This window comes from Tinamus guttatus, unplaced genomic scaffold, assembly GCF_059628265.1.
Source record: "Tinamus guttatus ecotype Peru unplaced genomic scaffold, ASM5962826v1 Tinamus_guttatus_pri_ptg000530l, whole genome shotgun sequence".
NCBI lineage: Eukaryota > Metazoa > Chordata > Aves > Tinamiformes > Tinamidae > Tinamus > Tinamus guttatus.
This window is the reverse complement of record NW_028289064.1, coordinates 2943294-2958887: the sequence shown is the minus strand read 5'-3', so window position 1 is coordinate 2958887 and position 15594 is coordinate 2943294. Positions and strand designations below refer to the sequence as shown.

General features: G+C 40.5%; 1 protein-coding gene across 2 annotated transcripts in view; it reads left to right on the top strand.

Annotated features, from left to right (window-relative positions):
• Positions 1–14527, top strand: part of JCAD (junctional cadherin 5 associated) — a 64100-nt gene extending 49573 nt beyond the window's left edge. For both annotated transcript variants that reach the window (XM_088533989.1, XM_088533990.1), the window contains exons 3-4: positions 5300–8961; positions 12847–14527. In XM_088533989.1, coding sequence (XP_088390115.1) covers positions 5300–8961; positions 12847–12881 — 3697 coding nt within the window. In that variant the 3' untranslated portion in view covers positions 12882–14527. The remainder of the gene's footprint in view (positions 1–5299; positions 8962–12846) is intronic.
• The last annotated feature ends 1067 nt before the right edge of the window (positions 14528–15594 follow it).

Sequence of the window (15594 nt, the reverse complement as noted above, 5' to 3'; positions counted from 1 at the left end):
TCAAAGTGCCGGGGTGGAATCTGTCAGCCCACAGTGCAGTTAAATATTAGATCCTGGTTTTTAAAAGCAACTTTTCCCCATAAAATAGGGAACAAAATCTTGCACTGAAAATAATTTTGTCACCCTTTAACAAAACCAGAACTCTTTTTTTTTTTTTTTTTTTTTTTTTTTTTTACTATTAGCACAGCACTAATTCATAGTGACCCTATTGGGAACTCTTGCAATGTAGTAAAAGTTATGAAAGAGGAAAAGCTTTATATCAGCTCTCCTTTTCTTAAGTCTATGGATATGCATCAGAGAGCATTCCTTGAGTTGTCCTGCTGTTACTGCAAGGAAGGGTGAGATTCTTTGGGTGAGATGGAGTCAAAATATCTGCAAGCCCAGTGCTGCAAAAACCTGTGTTCAAGCTGGCAGCCTCCACAGTGATAACGCCAGGCTCTGCCTTCATGCTCTCTGAGGATAGATTCAAGCTTCCCCTTGCCCAGGGCAGGATCTGAGGCAGGAGGTGGTCATGCAAAGGTGAATTGCTTTAGAATGAAAGAAACTGTGTTTTTTTTTCTTTTTTTTTTTCTTTTTTTTGTGGTGAGAACACACAGGGATTTAGGCCTGTTATGGGCAGACCTGTAATGAATGGGGATCATCATCAGGGATTTTCATCTCACTCTGTCTGGTTTCTGGATCATCCTGGTAAACAGATTCTTGCTCTTAGACTGGGACAGAACTGCAGAGCTATTTCAGAGCCTTGAAGAAAATTTGGACCCAAGGGGGAGCATGTAACAAGTACAGTGTTTTTTGGACTTAACAGACTTCATATAACCAGCTTCTTTTTCTAGATCAGCCTCTTAAAAGCTTCCAACTGGTGACAATTTGCTGAGAGGTTTGCTTGGGCTTTCTCTGTTTAGCAACTGATCTAATTAATACTTTGTAATTAGCCTGACCTTCAGCACCAACTTCTGCACCAACCTGTCTCTAGTCCATCCACTGACCAGGACATGCGGCACAGTGGCCAGCACACACAGGATGTAGTGATGTCGCCTTGTCAACTTAGCAGACTTTTTGTGTCATGAGAAAACCAAAAGAGGTAGTCACTAACCTGTCTAGTTTCACAGACCTTGACCAGGTCCATGAAAGAGAATTGAGAGAATGACTCAGACTAGTCAGCAGTGGCAATTAGCTGTGCCGCACACCGTGCTCAAAGTGCTGGATGTCAAAGACGTACTCACCCTCAACAAAGCCACAGAAAATAATAAAAAGCGGTTACGCACTTTATTAATGCCTTCACAGACAGGTTGCAGAGCTGAGCCTGTTTCGTAATAGCCAGGGGGATGATGCAGAGCAGCTTTGCCACAGCTGTGTGTGGGTCCTGCAAGAGGCCCTGCTCGTATTGGCTTCTTGTTCCATCCCAATGCTCTTGAGGCAGGCTGTGGGATGGGGTTTGGAGGTGGTCTGAGGGCAGTCCTTGTTTCACTAAGTATTAGGAGACTTCCAAGTAGTGGCTTTCAAGGTTTCAGTGAGGCAAATTAAACTGGGAAGCTCACCCTAAAGGTAGATGGGAGCAGATCCATAGGAGAGCTACCTCCGGCTTCTCTTCTGAGTGGAAGACAAAGAACAGACATGCCCTGTGCTTAGTTTTTGCATGGGAGGAAGGCAGATGAAGGTGGGACTAGGTTGGGAGCTAGCAAATTTCAGCATAAGGAGATACTTCCATTAATGAAACTACCTACTCTAGAAAAGTTAGAAAACTCTACTGATGTTTCAAAGTGTTGACAGCAAGTTTATATAAGGACAGGATCCAAAAAAAGAACAGAAATTGCCAGAACCGTTCTCCGAAAATCACACCCCTTGCTGCCAAATCCTGGAAGTTTCTAATGGTGCCTCTGCTCTGGGCTCAGACTCACCTGGCACCAGCAGCTTGTGCATCCAGAGCACGAGGGTACCCTGTTCTTATGGCTTCCCCAATGGGAGCCAGGAACAAGACAGAAGCTTCCGTGGCATTGCTGGGTAACACAAAAGTGGCTTCATTCTACAGGGTCTTGACTTCACAGCCTGTGCTGTGCTCCTGTTCTTCTGTTGCCATTACACTGGTCATGTAAGGTCCTGCTAGTCCAGCATCACCCGGGGGCAGAAGACGTTTTTGTCCCATTGCTGCTGCTCAGGGAGATGCAGCCAGCACAGGGCAGGACTCATGGCCTAGTTTCTTGAAAAGGCCTAAAATTCATAGAAAACTAGCAATAGTTTATTCATAAAACAATTTTTTCATTAGATTAATTGTATATCAAACCAATTCATTGCATTTTGTTACATCGCAAATGTGACATCTCCTTAAAAGCAGACATTTTAGAAAAGAGTTCAGAGGGTTCAAATCTTCCTGGTTAGTCCCATGGACTATGCCAGTCACTGGTAGAGAGGTAGCTGTGAAGCACTTGCAGGCTGTTGTCTCTGCATATGCATTTCTTCCTGTATCAGTGCCAAGGGATAAGGTGGAAATTCTCAGTAGTCAAATATTTTGAACTTAGCATGCCTGGATGCTTCCCCTTCCACCTATCCACCATTTTATAGGACTGCAGGGCCTAGAAGTGATGTTTTCCTGGGAGGAACTGCTTGTCCATGTGGTTACTCTTCAAGGCTCATGCCTTGTCCAAGGAGGTCCTCCAGCTCACGTGCTGGCTGCGGGCACCTGGGTAGTCCCCTCACCACTCTGGAGAGGAATCCAGGAATCTTTGGCCTGGAGTCAAATGAGAGAGTCCCTGAGGAGACCGCAGCATCCCCTTCCCCTTGCACGGTGCATTGGCTTCCTCTCCAGTAGCTTAGCAGGACCAGGAAAGAGTCTGAACCTGCAGTTGGAGAGATTCTCTGCTTTATGAATATATTATAGAAAAAAAAGTTTTAAAAGCCTCCTTTTAAATGTCCTCTCTACTCTTGCTTTGCACTCGTGACATGGTACAGGTCACAGGGTGGTTTATATCACATTTAGAAGTTTATTTCTATAGCCTAGTTATTAATCTTTTAAAGGAATTGTAATCCTTTAAACAACTTTAAAATATGCAGGAATAAACTTTCTGTAACTGAAGCTAGATCATCCTAACTTATGGCTAATTTAGTACAATGACTATTTGAACTTGACTTTTGTTTGTTCATTTAAAAAAACAAACTAACAAAAACTCTTTGTTTTTAGTGGCTTCCTAGGAAAGAGTCTAGCAATACTTTTATCTATTACCAATTTCCTATTAAACTGTTTAAATAGCTAGACCATTTCATTCCTCTACTGTTGCAAAACTCAGTATTATTGTTTGCCATGCCTACTTTCCTCAATGTTTTTTATATTTGGCTGGATAAGAATTTGTTTTCACTTTATATTTAGTTTGGAGAGGTTTGTTTTGTTTTTATTGTGGATTAACCTTTGCAACAATTGTGATAGTTTCTCCATCAATGGAAATTTTAAAATTAGCTTTTTATATGTTTCTCTAAAAGATGTGATGCCATTGAAACAGGCCAGATTTCAGAGAAGCCTGATGGCATGTGTTAAGCAGGATATCAAGCTAAGTAGTTATAATGAATTCTTCTGATGTTGTAAACTATGACTCTGTAGTTTCTGGGATTTTTATAGACCCTTTTCCAATGATTGATAAAATCACACAAGATATTTTGTGTTCCTAGTAGATCTGGTAGAACAGAAAGAGAAATCTCTCCATTCCCTTTTTGCTATTGCTAAAGCCTGTTTCTCACCTCTTTCTGTAAACACGGATACAAACGGCGCCATAACAGCATGAGAGGGAGATGAAAAGGTAGATTTGATAATCTCAGAAGAAGGCAGCATTTGTTCAGTTGCTTGCTTCTGCATGCCGAGAGGCATAGTAATGTTCCTCATTACCGCAATCAACTTTCCAATACAAGAGTTGTCCTGTTTTATCTCACTGATCAATGAAGACTTCTGTTACTTCCTGGGGTTCAGCAGTTGAACTGTACTTGGTGTTTCATAGACAGAATTTTTAATGTTTTGTTCAGATGTTAAATCTTAATCCAGTGGTTTTAACAGGAACAAGATGCATCCTGTCCCAGTTAGTTAATATTTTTTAATTTTCATATTTGTAGGATGAAGTTAGTACATGTTAACAAAAAGGAACAGGGCTATGAATCTGGATTGCTTAATTTTGATTCTGCGATTTTGAACTGTATTATGCTTTCATAAAATAGTATTTAAATAAATGATTGTTTTTTACCAAAAAAAGCCAGATGAAACTTTTTATACCTTGAGACTGAGGGAAAAGGAAGAAATTCTTAGGCTTTATCTACATACTTGTCCTATTTATGTCAATTTTGATTTTTCTTTCCAGTCTTACACTGGTGGCAGCTACGCAGTGTAATGGCAGTTATGTTGTTGGACACATTAGATACTAGAATAACAGAAAATGGTTCAAATAGAATATTAATTATTTATATAAAAAGGTACCAATTTTACTCAGCAGTAATATATAAAATAATTTATAGTCTGTTCAGAACATATGAAGCACCTATTCTATTAATGTAAATCTCTGTTCTGAATTTTTTGTTTGCAATAAAATGTTTGCTCTCTTTCATAATTTAGTGATGCATTGTTGGAGTTAATCCCTTTTTAATTAAAAATCTTATATTTCTTTTGAGGTACTTTAGATTTTAAATATCAGCTCCATCTTACTCAGAATCATACTAATACTTAACTGTGTTTGTGGTATGCATTATTTTATTTAAACACTTTAAAGAAATTTGTTTCCTTAGAAAGGAACAAGCATCAAAGTAGGAAATAACATGTTCAGTTTCAGTCCTTGTACTATGATGCAAATCATACTTTTGCAGAACATATCTTATGAATTAGCCCTCTACCATTCTCCCTATCCTCTGCTTTTTACCTTCAAGTGCTTATTAAATTTCTCCACCACTGTAGTCCCAGTGAAGTCAATAGATTTTGATGTAACAGAGTGCAGAAATCAGTTCAAGGTAATCATTTCTGTTTTACTAGTGTCCGTTGAAGAGGGATGGATGTGTTGCACAGGCCAAAACTGTATGTACTTTATTTCTCCTCCTAGCAGCTTTGCATAGCTAACAACATGCAAGCAGAGTATAGGTTCCTTCACCCTTCCTTTGCTCATATTAGTGATTGACTTTTAAATCCTCTCATTAAAATCATAACATCTTCTGGTTGTGAGCAGATTACAGAAATCCCATTGGCATAACTCAACATGTGACCTCCTAACAGAATTACCCATAAGGGAAAGAAAGGACATCTGTATAAATTGCCTGTGACACTGCATTTCTTTTTCAGGGTTGATGACAGGCCTCAATTAACATGGTCTTCCCAGCCCAAGACGGATAAAGATCTTGCCTATTGGAGAAGAAGAGGACAAGACTTTAGTGTGTTATTGGGCTACTCCCACAAAGGAGGCTCTGAAATGAAAGGACCGTCCCCAGCCCACGGGGCACACAGACATGCTAAAGAAACTCAGCTCAAGGTAGGAGCAGGACCAGAGTATGCAAGAAGTGGTTTGCAAGAGAGCTGTAAAGTGCCTGGTGACTGCAAATGGCAAAGTTTAAGAATGGAAAACTGGAATGAACCCAAAAAAATAGGAAGGCAAATGTCAGATGGTGACAGGGAGAAACTGCTTCAAGATCTGTACACATTGACTCTGGGAGACAACGTGTTGACCACGCATAACAAAGGGAAATCACAGTCATTGCCAAGAGTTCTTTCACCAGAGAGCCTGCGGTGTGTGGAAATGCCCTCCCTGACCAACAGTAACAGCTCTCTCAGTGGAACTAGGACACCGTCTTATCCCCCAAACAGAATAACTTTGGAATCGACCAAACACCAAGAAACAGGAGCCCATTTCCTACCACTGGCAAAACCCAAGTACGGAAGACCTCTGAAACCTCCATCCTATGAACTGCAGCGGCAAACGAGGACATCTGCAGAAACCAGTGCTTTTCAGGACCACTATCAAAAAAATGAACCTATTTCCTATTTAGCCAAAGTTAATGAGCCAAGGCAAGACGGTTGCATTCAAGACTCTGCTTTGGAGCCCCCGGTCTATGTACCTCCTCCGTCTTACAAATCCCCACTTCACCAAAGTGTGACTCCACATTCCCTCAATGAAGTGCCTAACAGTGATGCGTACGCTAACAGTGATCAGCAGAATTCTGCAGAAAGGGCTGTCACCTGCCAACGACCAGCCACAAATGCTTTTGAAGCAGTGGGTGAACCTTGCAAAGAAAACCATCTTTCTCATGGAAAGCAAAGCCATACGAGGCACCCTGCCGACTATCTACGTTCTGTTCAGTATATTCCTTTTGATGATCCTCGAATACGACATATTAAAATCGCACCACCAGAAGGTCTCCAGGAGAACGCTAAACACACTGACAGTGCATGTAATCCCAGTTCCGGGACTTTGCAAGATAGAGATCTTGGAGTACATAACAACAGTGCCTTTTTGGATGCATCAAACTTCTCTAATTCTGTAAAGGGAGAAAGAACTTCTGACAGTTCCACCCACAGTAACAACAGATGGTTGGCACCATCCGTCCAAGATCAGAAAAATTGTGCCTTGTCTGACCAAAGAGACAGTTATAGTGCAACTAACCACAGTCCTCGTAATGAAGGAAGTGCAGAATACACAAAAGGCAAACTCTTTGTAAGAAATTCACATATGGATAGCACCTGTGAAACTGTTACAAAAGTGAAAAAGTTTGAACCTGGGACTGGGATGCAGAGCAAAAAAAGTTCAAAGAAAAAAATGAATGAAACTATATTTTGTTTGGTCTCCATCCCAGTTAAATCAGAATCAAATCTGCCAGATACAGATAGGAACAACAACATAACCCAGAGCCCTGATAAGAATGGGTTTGATAACAATGGGGCTTTGCAAGAACAAAGTCTCTTAAGTATGTCTTCAACGGACTTGGAGTTACAAGCACTTACAGGAAACATGACCAATAAAAATGAGTTACAAAAACAAGAGCTGTGGAGACCAGAAGAGTTCAAACAAATGAATGACCTCAGATTTATTCAGCCTACAAAACACAGAGAGCTTAAATATTCTGGCTCCTGGCCAGGTGATCAGTACAAAGACCAGCAGACACAGACCAGTTTCACTGAAGAACCTAAAAGCCCACAGTTCTTCCATGGTACAAAACCTGGGCAACCCAGTAGTAGTAAAATGCAAGCTCCGAAGCTCATAGGATGCACAGCGTCCACAATAGGGTCAAAACAGCCACGGTCACTTTCTGATGAGAGGAACAGCACAGCGAGTGCTTACAGCATGAAAGGTCAGACGTACCTCAGTCAGTCTAGCAACAGTGCATTTTCAAGGACTGCCATCTCTGTCCCTCAGGCCCCTTTGCCAAAGGCACATCAGAGCCAGCCTTCTGGGCCCAGCAGGAATATGCGTGCCCAGGAAAAGGAAACTAGCCTGCTTTCCAAGGGTGATATAGTTAAGGGAGAAGCAAGTGCTCCCTGCAACAGTAAAGAGCTGTTTGGCCAGTTCCTTCTGAAACCTGTAAGTCGCCGCCCCTGGGATGTAATAAGTGAGCTAGAAAGTTTTAACAAGGAATTGCAAGAACAGGAAGAGAGCACAAGTAGTGAAGAAGACTCAGAAAGTGCTGCAGCTTCTCCACAAGAATGTGGCCTTACAAAGAGAAGGGCATCCAGAAATGAAAAGTCAAACAGGGAACCAAGACATGGTGGGCAGCTGGAAATCATCGTGCCAGATGTTCCTGTGTTTAAGTCAGGGAGAGTTAAAAGTAAGTCTGAAAGTTGGAGTATGGGGACAGAGTATGGTGATCCGCAGAGCTGTGTGGGATCTTTGCAGCCAAGAGAGAGTAGTGAAGTAGTCAGGCCAGCAGATGGAAGTCTGATAACAGAAATAAGAAAAGAGGAAGCCAAGAGCAGCACAAACAAACAGCTAGTTAGTGTGGGTCCTCTCAAGAGAGTTTTGTCCAGTAGCCCGAGCAGTTCATGTCATGAAAGTAATCCTTTCAATAACACTGACTTAAAGGAGATGAACGAATATCAAAATTACCTAGAATTTGTTAAACCGAACATAAGCACAACTCCCAGAAATGATGCCGTCCTGGAGAGAGGCACGATAGTACGCTTGTCATTAACAAAAAGGAACCAAGGGCACTCTGAGCCAGACCTGAGGTCCGTGGGCCTTGATACAGCCTCAGGACCTACTGTTAACAATTCCGAACATTCTTCAAATGTAAAAGCAGTGGAAATCCCTCCAAACGAGTCACTGCAGGATAGAGCTGCAAGGATTTTAGGCATAGAGATAGCAGTGGAATCTCTCCTTCCTGATGATAGAGTTGGGCTCCACTCAGGTGTCAGCCCTGCTAATGGTGCCCAGGACTTTGACTCATCAGTGGGTAGCACAGTAAGTGGCCAAGAAGGAAAAAAAGATAGTTCTTATGAAGGAAGACGAAAGTGCGGCTGGACAGAAAGCGCGCTCTTTGTTGGAGACGGAGGCCGATCTTTATACCCTGATGAATGCCAGACCACTGACCAAGAAGCCAGTGCTAAAACTGAGATAACCAAGCAAGCTTTTGAACAACCTGCAGGTCCCAGCCAAGGTGAGGACCAAAACTTGTCATGCAAGTCAGCTGCATATCAGCATTCAGAAAAGAGAGTGAGAAGCACCTCAAAAGTGATAGAGACACTCCAAGGCAAACTCACTTCTCCACCTAGCCGGACTGCCATGGACCGCTTAGTGCGAATGAAGGAAGTTGACTCCGTGTCGCGCATGAGACGTCTGAGCATTAAAAATGCAGACTCCATAGAGGACATGGATGAGGAGAAGCTGTCAAGGGTACAAGAGGAGAGGGGAAGCAAATCGGCAAGCTCAGGGGGTGTTTCCAAGCGTGTTATCTCTCTCAGTGAAAATGGATACTTAGGTGGAATGGACAAGAAGATTGGCAGAGATGTTTGTTTAGGTAAGTCCTTGTTACATGAGATCCAAGTGGGTACTGTTTTATTATGTAATGATGTTTGTAATATCATAATAATGTACATGATAATGCAATGATCATTATTTTCTATGATCAAATAATTCTACTCAAATAGCAACAGGCTACTACCCCCATCTGGTTGTCACCGTCTTTGTTCTTCATGTGGAAGAGACAACATGAATGTTTTCTAATCCCATGTTAGGAAATGTTACTGTAAAACTTAACTTTTAATACTGAAACTCATTCACAGAGACTGGAGCATTCCCCAAGGTCTTATTTCTGTCTAATTGTTTCAGAGAACTGCCTGCTTAAAAAAGCAGAGTTCAGAGATAGTCACTGTTGTGCCAGCATTTGGGGACACATGGTGATATAATCATAGCCTGTCCCTGAATACCCCATTTTCCTGCTCTAACACTTAAATGGATACATACTATACATACTTTTTTCACTGAACAACTTTTTTTTTCTTTTCTTTTGTCCCTTTTTTTGTCTCAAGCTGTAAGCATGTAAACTTACATAGCCATATTCATCCTCAATGTAACTTCAGCTGTTCTGTCTGAGACAGTTTTCATATGACAGTGTGTTGAACCACTAGAAACAAGTTGTTGTCATAGATTTATGTAAAGGGATAAATCTCCCAGGCCACCTATCCAGTACATTAAATCAATTAGAGCGAGCAAATGTATGGTGTGAAAGTTGTTAAATTGTAGTATTAATCTCCCCCTTGTTTTTCCAATCCTCTCTATAACAGCTGACACTGTACCTTGAAATTTACACTAGCTATTCATTAAACCCCATCAATATAAATCTGTTTACAGATTTCCATTACAGAGCCACTGAAAATAAAGCAAGCATACTTTAAAATGGATTTATTTATTTCCTCCCAAAGAGAAATGATTGTATGAATTTTAAATATTGACTCCCATTTTTTTGCAGCCTTTCCTTTTGTGACCATTTCTGCGCCCCACAGGTGTGTGTCTTTCTGCCCAAAAATTGTATTCTCTAGACCAGATTTTCTAAACAGGCCAAATCAGCTTCCTTGTACCCAATCATGTTTAGTATGCTCCAAATGTATCTCATATGCTTTCCTCTCTTGAGATTTCTGCTGGAGAATAACTGTTGTGGTGACAATGACTTCAGGGATGTATCAAAACAGATTGTGTGCATTTTACTGGAGAATTGAACTTGGAATTTTTCTGCAGTAAATTAGGTCTAAATTTATCCCTCTTACTGACTGCCAAGCTTGTATTCTGCAAAGTGTGTTCCCACTGGGACAGTTCCCTTGCAACAGGGACAGCCTTCCCCATGATGGGCTAGCGTGACTCATTCTTTGGGCTGCATACATCTTGTACCACAAGGAAAACATGAACTCGCAAGGGGCACAAAGGAATCTCCTGCATTGCCTTCCTCATGGCCAATAAGAGCTGGATTGTTGACAGCCACAAGATCCTCATCTTCAGCTTAAAGGGCAGGACTGAGATCCGTGTTTGTAGAAGGGCCTGGTGTTGTGTGTGTCTCTGTGAACTTCCCCCAACTTCCAAAATAGGTCACTGGTACCATGGGAAGCCAAAATAAGAACTAATCCTGGAAATCCACTGCATTTATTGATTTTAAAGAGTATATGTAGCTAAAATCCATTCTGTTTGGAGTGAAATGTAGTGATAGTCTTATAATCACAGCTGGGGCCCATCACAGGGACTAGTAGCCTTAGCAGAAACAGACTTCTACCTGTTGCTGCCTGGCAGGTGAACAGGCATCGCTCCATAGAAGAGCTGTGCAGACACTCAGCACAAGAGGCTGATCTTACTATGCAAATACTGTCGTTAGAAGAACTTGTTCATAAATGTAATGAAAATCTTTTCTCCTTTGCTATTTGAAGACTTTTTCTGTGAAGCTGCTGATCTAGTTTTTTGTTTCTGTAGAAAGCATTTCAAATGAGCTTAGCTAAACTGTGAATACGTGCTTGTGTATCTGTGCTGGAACTCTCGTGCTGCACCCCTCGAAATGTGGCACGGCCAGAATTCCTCCTGACACTCCGGCCCTCTGTGTCCTTGGTTTAGATGTTGAAGGTGTTAGGTAAGACGGAATAAACTGAATCATGTGGATTCTCCATGTGTTGAGACCCATCCTCGCTGTCACCCCCCTGCCCCTGCCAAGCACAGGCACCCAGAAAGAGCGAGTCCCTGCAACTCTGAGGTGAACTGTCAGTATGAATGTTCTGAAAATTGGGCCATGGAGGCCTTAGGAAAATCAGGTTTCTGAAATATGAATCCATTTCTATTTTTAGCACCGCTTCATGCAGAACAGTTCGGAATTTTTCTACATTCTTTTATTTTAGATGGGAAAACATATAAAATTATAAAAGCATTGCTGCTTCAGGGGGATCTTCCCCTGCAACCATTGCATTAAACTTAGAAAGCAGCAGTACTGTCCTGGAACATTCCCTCAACGCTATTTTCCCCTTTTTTGCTTTTTTCCTCACTCGTGGTGTCTGTCAATGAAGTTTGGAAATACCAGAAGAGGCTACATTGCAATAAGAAGTTCTGAAAACCTAGGTGTTACTGGCACAGACCCTTTTCTTGGCTGGCCTCACAATTTGAAAACTGGGAAGAGAAAGGATAAAGGATCCAGCACAAATAATCCAGTCACTAGGGACAAGTCCATAAACTATTTCTTGGCCAGTCTTCCCTTGATATAAGCCTTGGTGCTGTAGATGGACTCTTGCACATAGACGTCAGGTTTTCACTGTGAGAGTTTTTATGCTTGTTTGAATAAAGAGAGTTGCTCACATCTACATGAAAGTCCTCAGGGTGAACATTTTACTCCTAAGTGTGATATTTATGTGTGCAACTATTTTCATGCTCAACTGTTCAAATGAGAGTGCTATGGGAATTCAGCCTGCGGGAGAGACTTTTAAGGTTTGCATTATAAAGTTATATAAGAGTTTCAAGTAGCACACAGTAACACAGGCTGCGGTGCAAGTTTTTCCAGGCCCTTGTGCACTTACAGGCTCCTCCATGGGTAGCTCTGGTTCTTCCACTCTATGACTGTGTTGCCTTCCACGATGCCTAGAGGAAGGCAGATGTGCATGACAGTGGAGGGCATGCAGATCTCACAGGGCTAAACTTTCATTGCAATCATATCACAAAGTCCCAAGCATGAAAGATGTGATGCTCACATCATGGCAAATGTCTAGAATCTAATAAAGAAATAGATAGAAAAGTGTCTTTTGGGATTCAGGAAAAGTGAAGTGCTCTGCACTATTGAGAGTTCAATTATCAAGAGTTCAACTATCAAAAGTTAAAATCTAGAAAAATGACAGGCCTATGCTTTAATGAATTAAATTCAAACTATGCCATGCAGTTTTGCAGCCTGGAGAGGGACAGCCTAACTATACTGATGTAACACAGGTGCTTTGCTTTCCAGTAGTCCACTGAGTTGTTTTCAAACTGAGGAGGGCTGCAATCAAACTGAAAGGTCACAGTGAATGAGCTGTATGATCACTCCTTCAAGTAGCCTTAAATACCACGCTAGGAGGCTTGCAAAATTTACTTGTCTGTGTCTCGTCCAAAGACAGCAAACCTCATGTCCCTCTCTCCTTCCTTCTCAAAGCATCTGCAAGAAGGAATTGTTTATTCCTTCCTCTATACTCAAGCATTATATCTCCATACATTTGATCTGAGTAGCATGCAGTTACACTGATGTGAGTAGCATTCATAGTGTGCTTATTTAAGGCTGTCAGTTCAGTATTAGCTTCTTTTTGAAAATAAATATTAGGAAAAAGATGTCTCATTTCCCTGTCTTTCTGCGCGTATTGACATTGAATAGATTTCAGAATGTTCTTAATACTGTTTTTCTTGTCTTTTTCAGACACATATGACCCCACCAAAGTTGAAAAGGTGTGAGATGAGAACAGAGATTTCTGCTCTACTAAGAATGTTTCACCAATTTTCGCTGGGTGCTTTCTGCTTGTTTTTGTTTTTTTGATGCTTGGATATTGCCTCAATTTGTGGTGTTCATGGTGTACTGATGATGCCTTTACCAATGCCACTAGGAATTAGTTATTCAAATACAGAACTGTTGTAGAGACCACAGAAAAATCTGACTTCTACATTGGAATCATCTGGCTTCGTAGCATTAAGATTTAATGCCCACAGTTGGCAAAGAGTTTTCATCTGAACTGGGTTTCAGTCTTCAACAGGAATGGAGAAATGCATGAAACAAGACTTTTGAGGTTTCTCTTTGGTGTAAATTAAACATGGGAGATTAGTGAAATGATTTTTTAAAAGAATGTGAACATATAAGCTAAGCTTTCATCTCTGAAGTCTAAACTTGGTTTGACTTGAGAGATTTTGGCCGTAAGTAAAGTGCTGCTGCACTGAATGGGGGAAAGAATGCAAGACAAGGGTAGTGAAGATTGATTGTGAAATTACTTCTGACTTCCAGAGTTTAAAATTACTTGGGTTAAATACTTATTTGCCACCTAGAGAGAAGGAAATCAACCCCCCCCCCAACACTTCTAAAAGATGAAGACTTTTGTAGTTCTATGTACAGAATATATCATTACAGTAGCTGTCAACGAGTGTTTCAAACCAATGCAAAGTATACCACTGGCTGTTTTGCACTCAGTATTACCTATTTTTGTTCTGCAGTTTAGAAATTCTTTATATGACAGAGTAGTAGCTGGTTTAAGATATCCCATTTTAACAAAGTAACTATATTTCTTGTTACAGAATACTATCTATTTTTCTACGATGTAAACAATTGCTAACAAGTGGCAAGTATAAAGAAGTATTATTATTATTATTATTATTATATTTTAAGAAGACTTATCCCTCTGAGTGAAGGTGACCCAAGCAGATTTCACTTGTGTATCTTAATACACACTCCATACTGCCACATACTCAGTAGTGCTATCTTATTTTTTTGTGAAAAGAGCCATCCATGTATGTATCTGTGTACTACGGGGTTAATTTCTACTTTTCCTCCACTCAACCCTTGGATCATTCTTCCTGGAGCAACTTTCTGAAACGCAGCGGAGAACCGTCTGCGCTGCTGTTCCTGCCATAACATTCCAATGACTGTAATTACCAAAAAGTGGGCATGGATCTTTGTCTCGATGCCTTGAAGCAGCTCGGATAAAATACCTGGTTTCTTTCTTTCACTTCGTTCCTTTTTACATATTGTGTTTTTGGATCAGGCCAGTATATAAAAACAAATATACCTGGGTTAAATTCTTTCCTGCAGCTGGTTGATGTTGCTGGGGAGGAGTTCAGATGTCTTCTCTGAGGTATTTAAATACATGGCTTTAAATATATATTACTTGCAGACTCAAATGCATGAATTACAGATTTTATTATAAAGCCCATGCATTCTGCTGTTGGATATTGAATTAATCTCCATAGTATCTTTGTCTTTAAAGCCTTTATGTCCACTCCTGTGTGTTTTTTTGGTGTTTTTGTTTGCTAACATTCTTCTGATGAGTTATTCATGTATTTCACTGGTCTCTTCTACTGGCCTTTTTTAGCATAATTTTATTTTTAAAATTATTTAGGATTTGTTTTTTTTTTTCCCCTAAGTGTGTAATTTGGAAAAACACGGGGAAAAACACTGATCCTGTGCTTTGACAGCAAAAATTTCTTGTCTGTAACTCATGATTCTGTTGAATATGGACTATTTAAAGCTTGTTTAAAAAGAAAATGTGGTGTATAATTTGTTTTATTAACTCTTGTGCATGCTCCCTAGCAATACTTGTTGACAAATTGTTCCCATCAATCTTGCTATATCTACCTTTCTTTTAAAATCCAGCTTCCTCATCAGCATCTGCATAGGACATCTGGGGGGTAGTAAATGGCTACAAAACATGTTTCCCCCCACAGATCTCTCCACAAACATCCACTTATTAAAATGAATTGCTTCCATTCTCATCATCCCACTTACTAGTAAAACTGAGATGCCTGACAATAATTTGCAAGTCTTAATTTATCCTTAATTTCTGGAGAACTTTAAATAGCCTTGTATCACCAGTACTGCTACTTGAGTTCATTTCTCTGTGAAACAACTTTGTGTGTGCATTTTTTTTCCTTCTGATGAGGGGCTTAACTGATTTTGGAACATGCCTGTTTCATCAGTCATGTCAAGTGATTACTTTTCCAATTCATGCAAAAAGCCAACATCTTAAAAAAAAAAAAAAAAAAAAAGGGAAGAGGCTGAATTAGGAAAAGGAAGGTTTTATTGCCTAAGAGTGTGTTAAAATTAGAAACTCAGTTAGAAAACCTTATTGTGTAGTAATTTGTGACTGACCAGGAGATGAAAGACTAGAAGTAGTACTGCTGTTTAAAAAAAAAAAGGGGGGTTGGGGGGTTGTCCAGTAACACTAGTTATTTCTTTTCCAGCTATGATGCATACATCTAAGAAATACCTAAAATAGTTTCATGAATAATTGTCCCTACAGAATTGGTGTCATAATAAAGATGTCAGGTATCTCATGGGGCTGGCGAGTACAATAGGTGGGCACCTCTCCAGAAGCCTCTTGCTGGTTGCAAATACCAGCCTGTACCTCTTACACTAAGTGTAATTAATGAAAAAACACAACACAAAATAAACCACAACTAAATG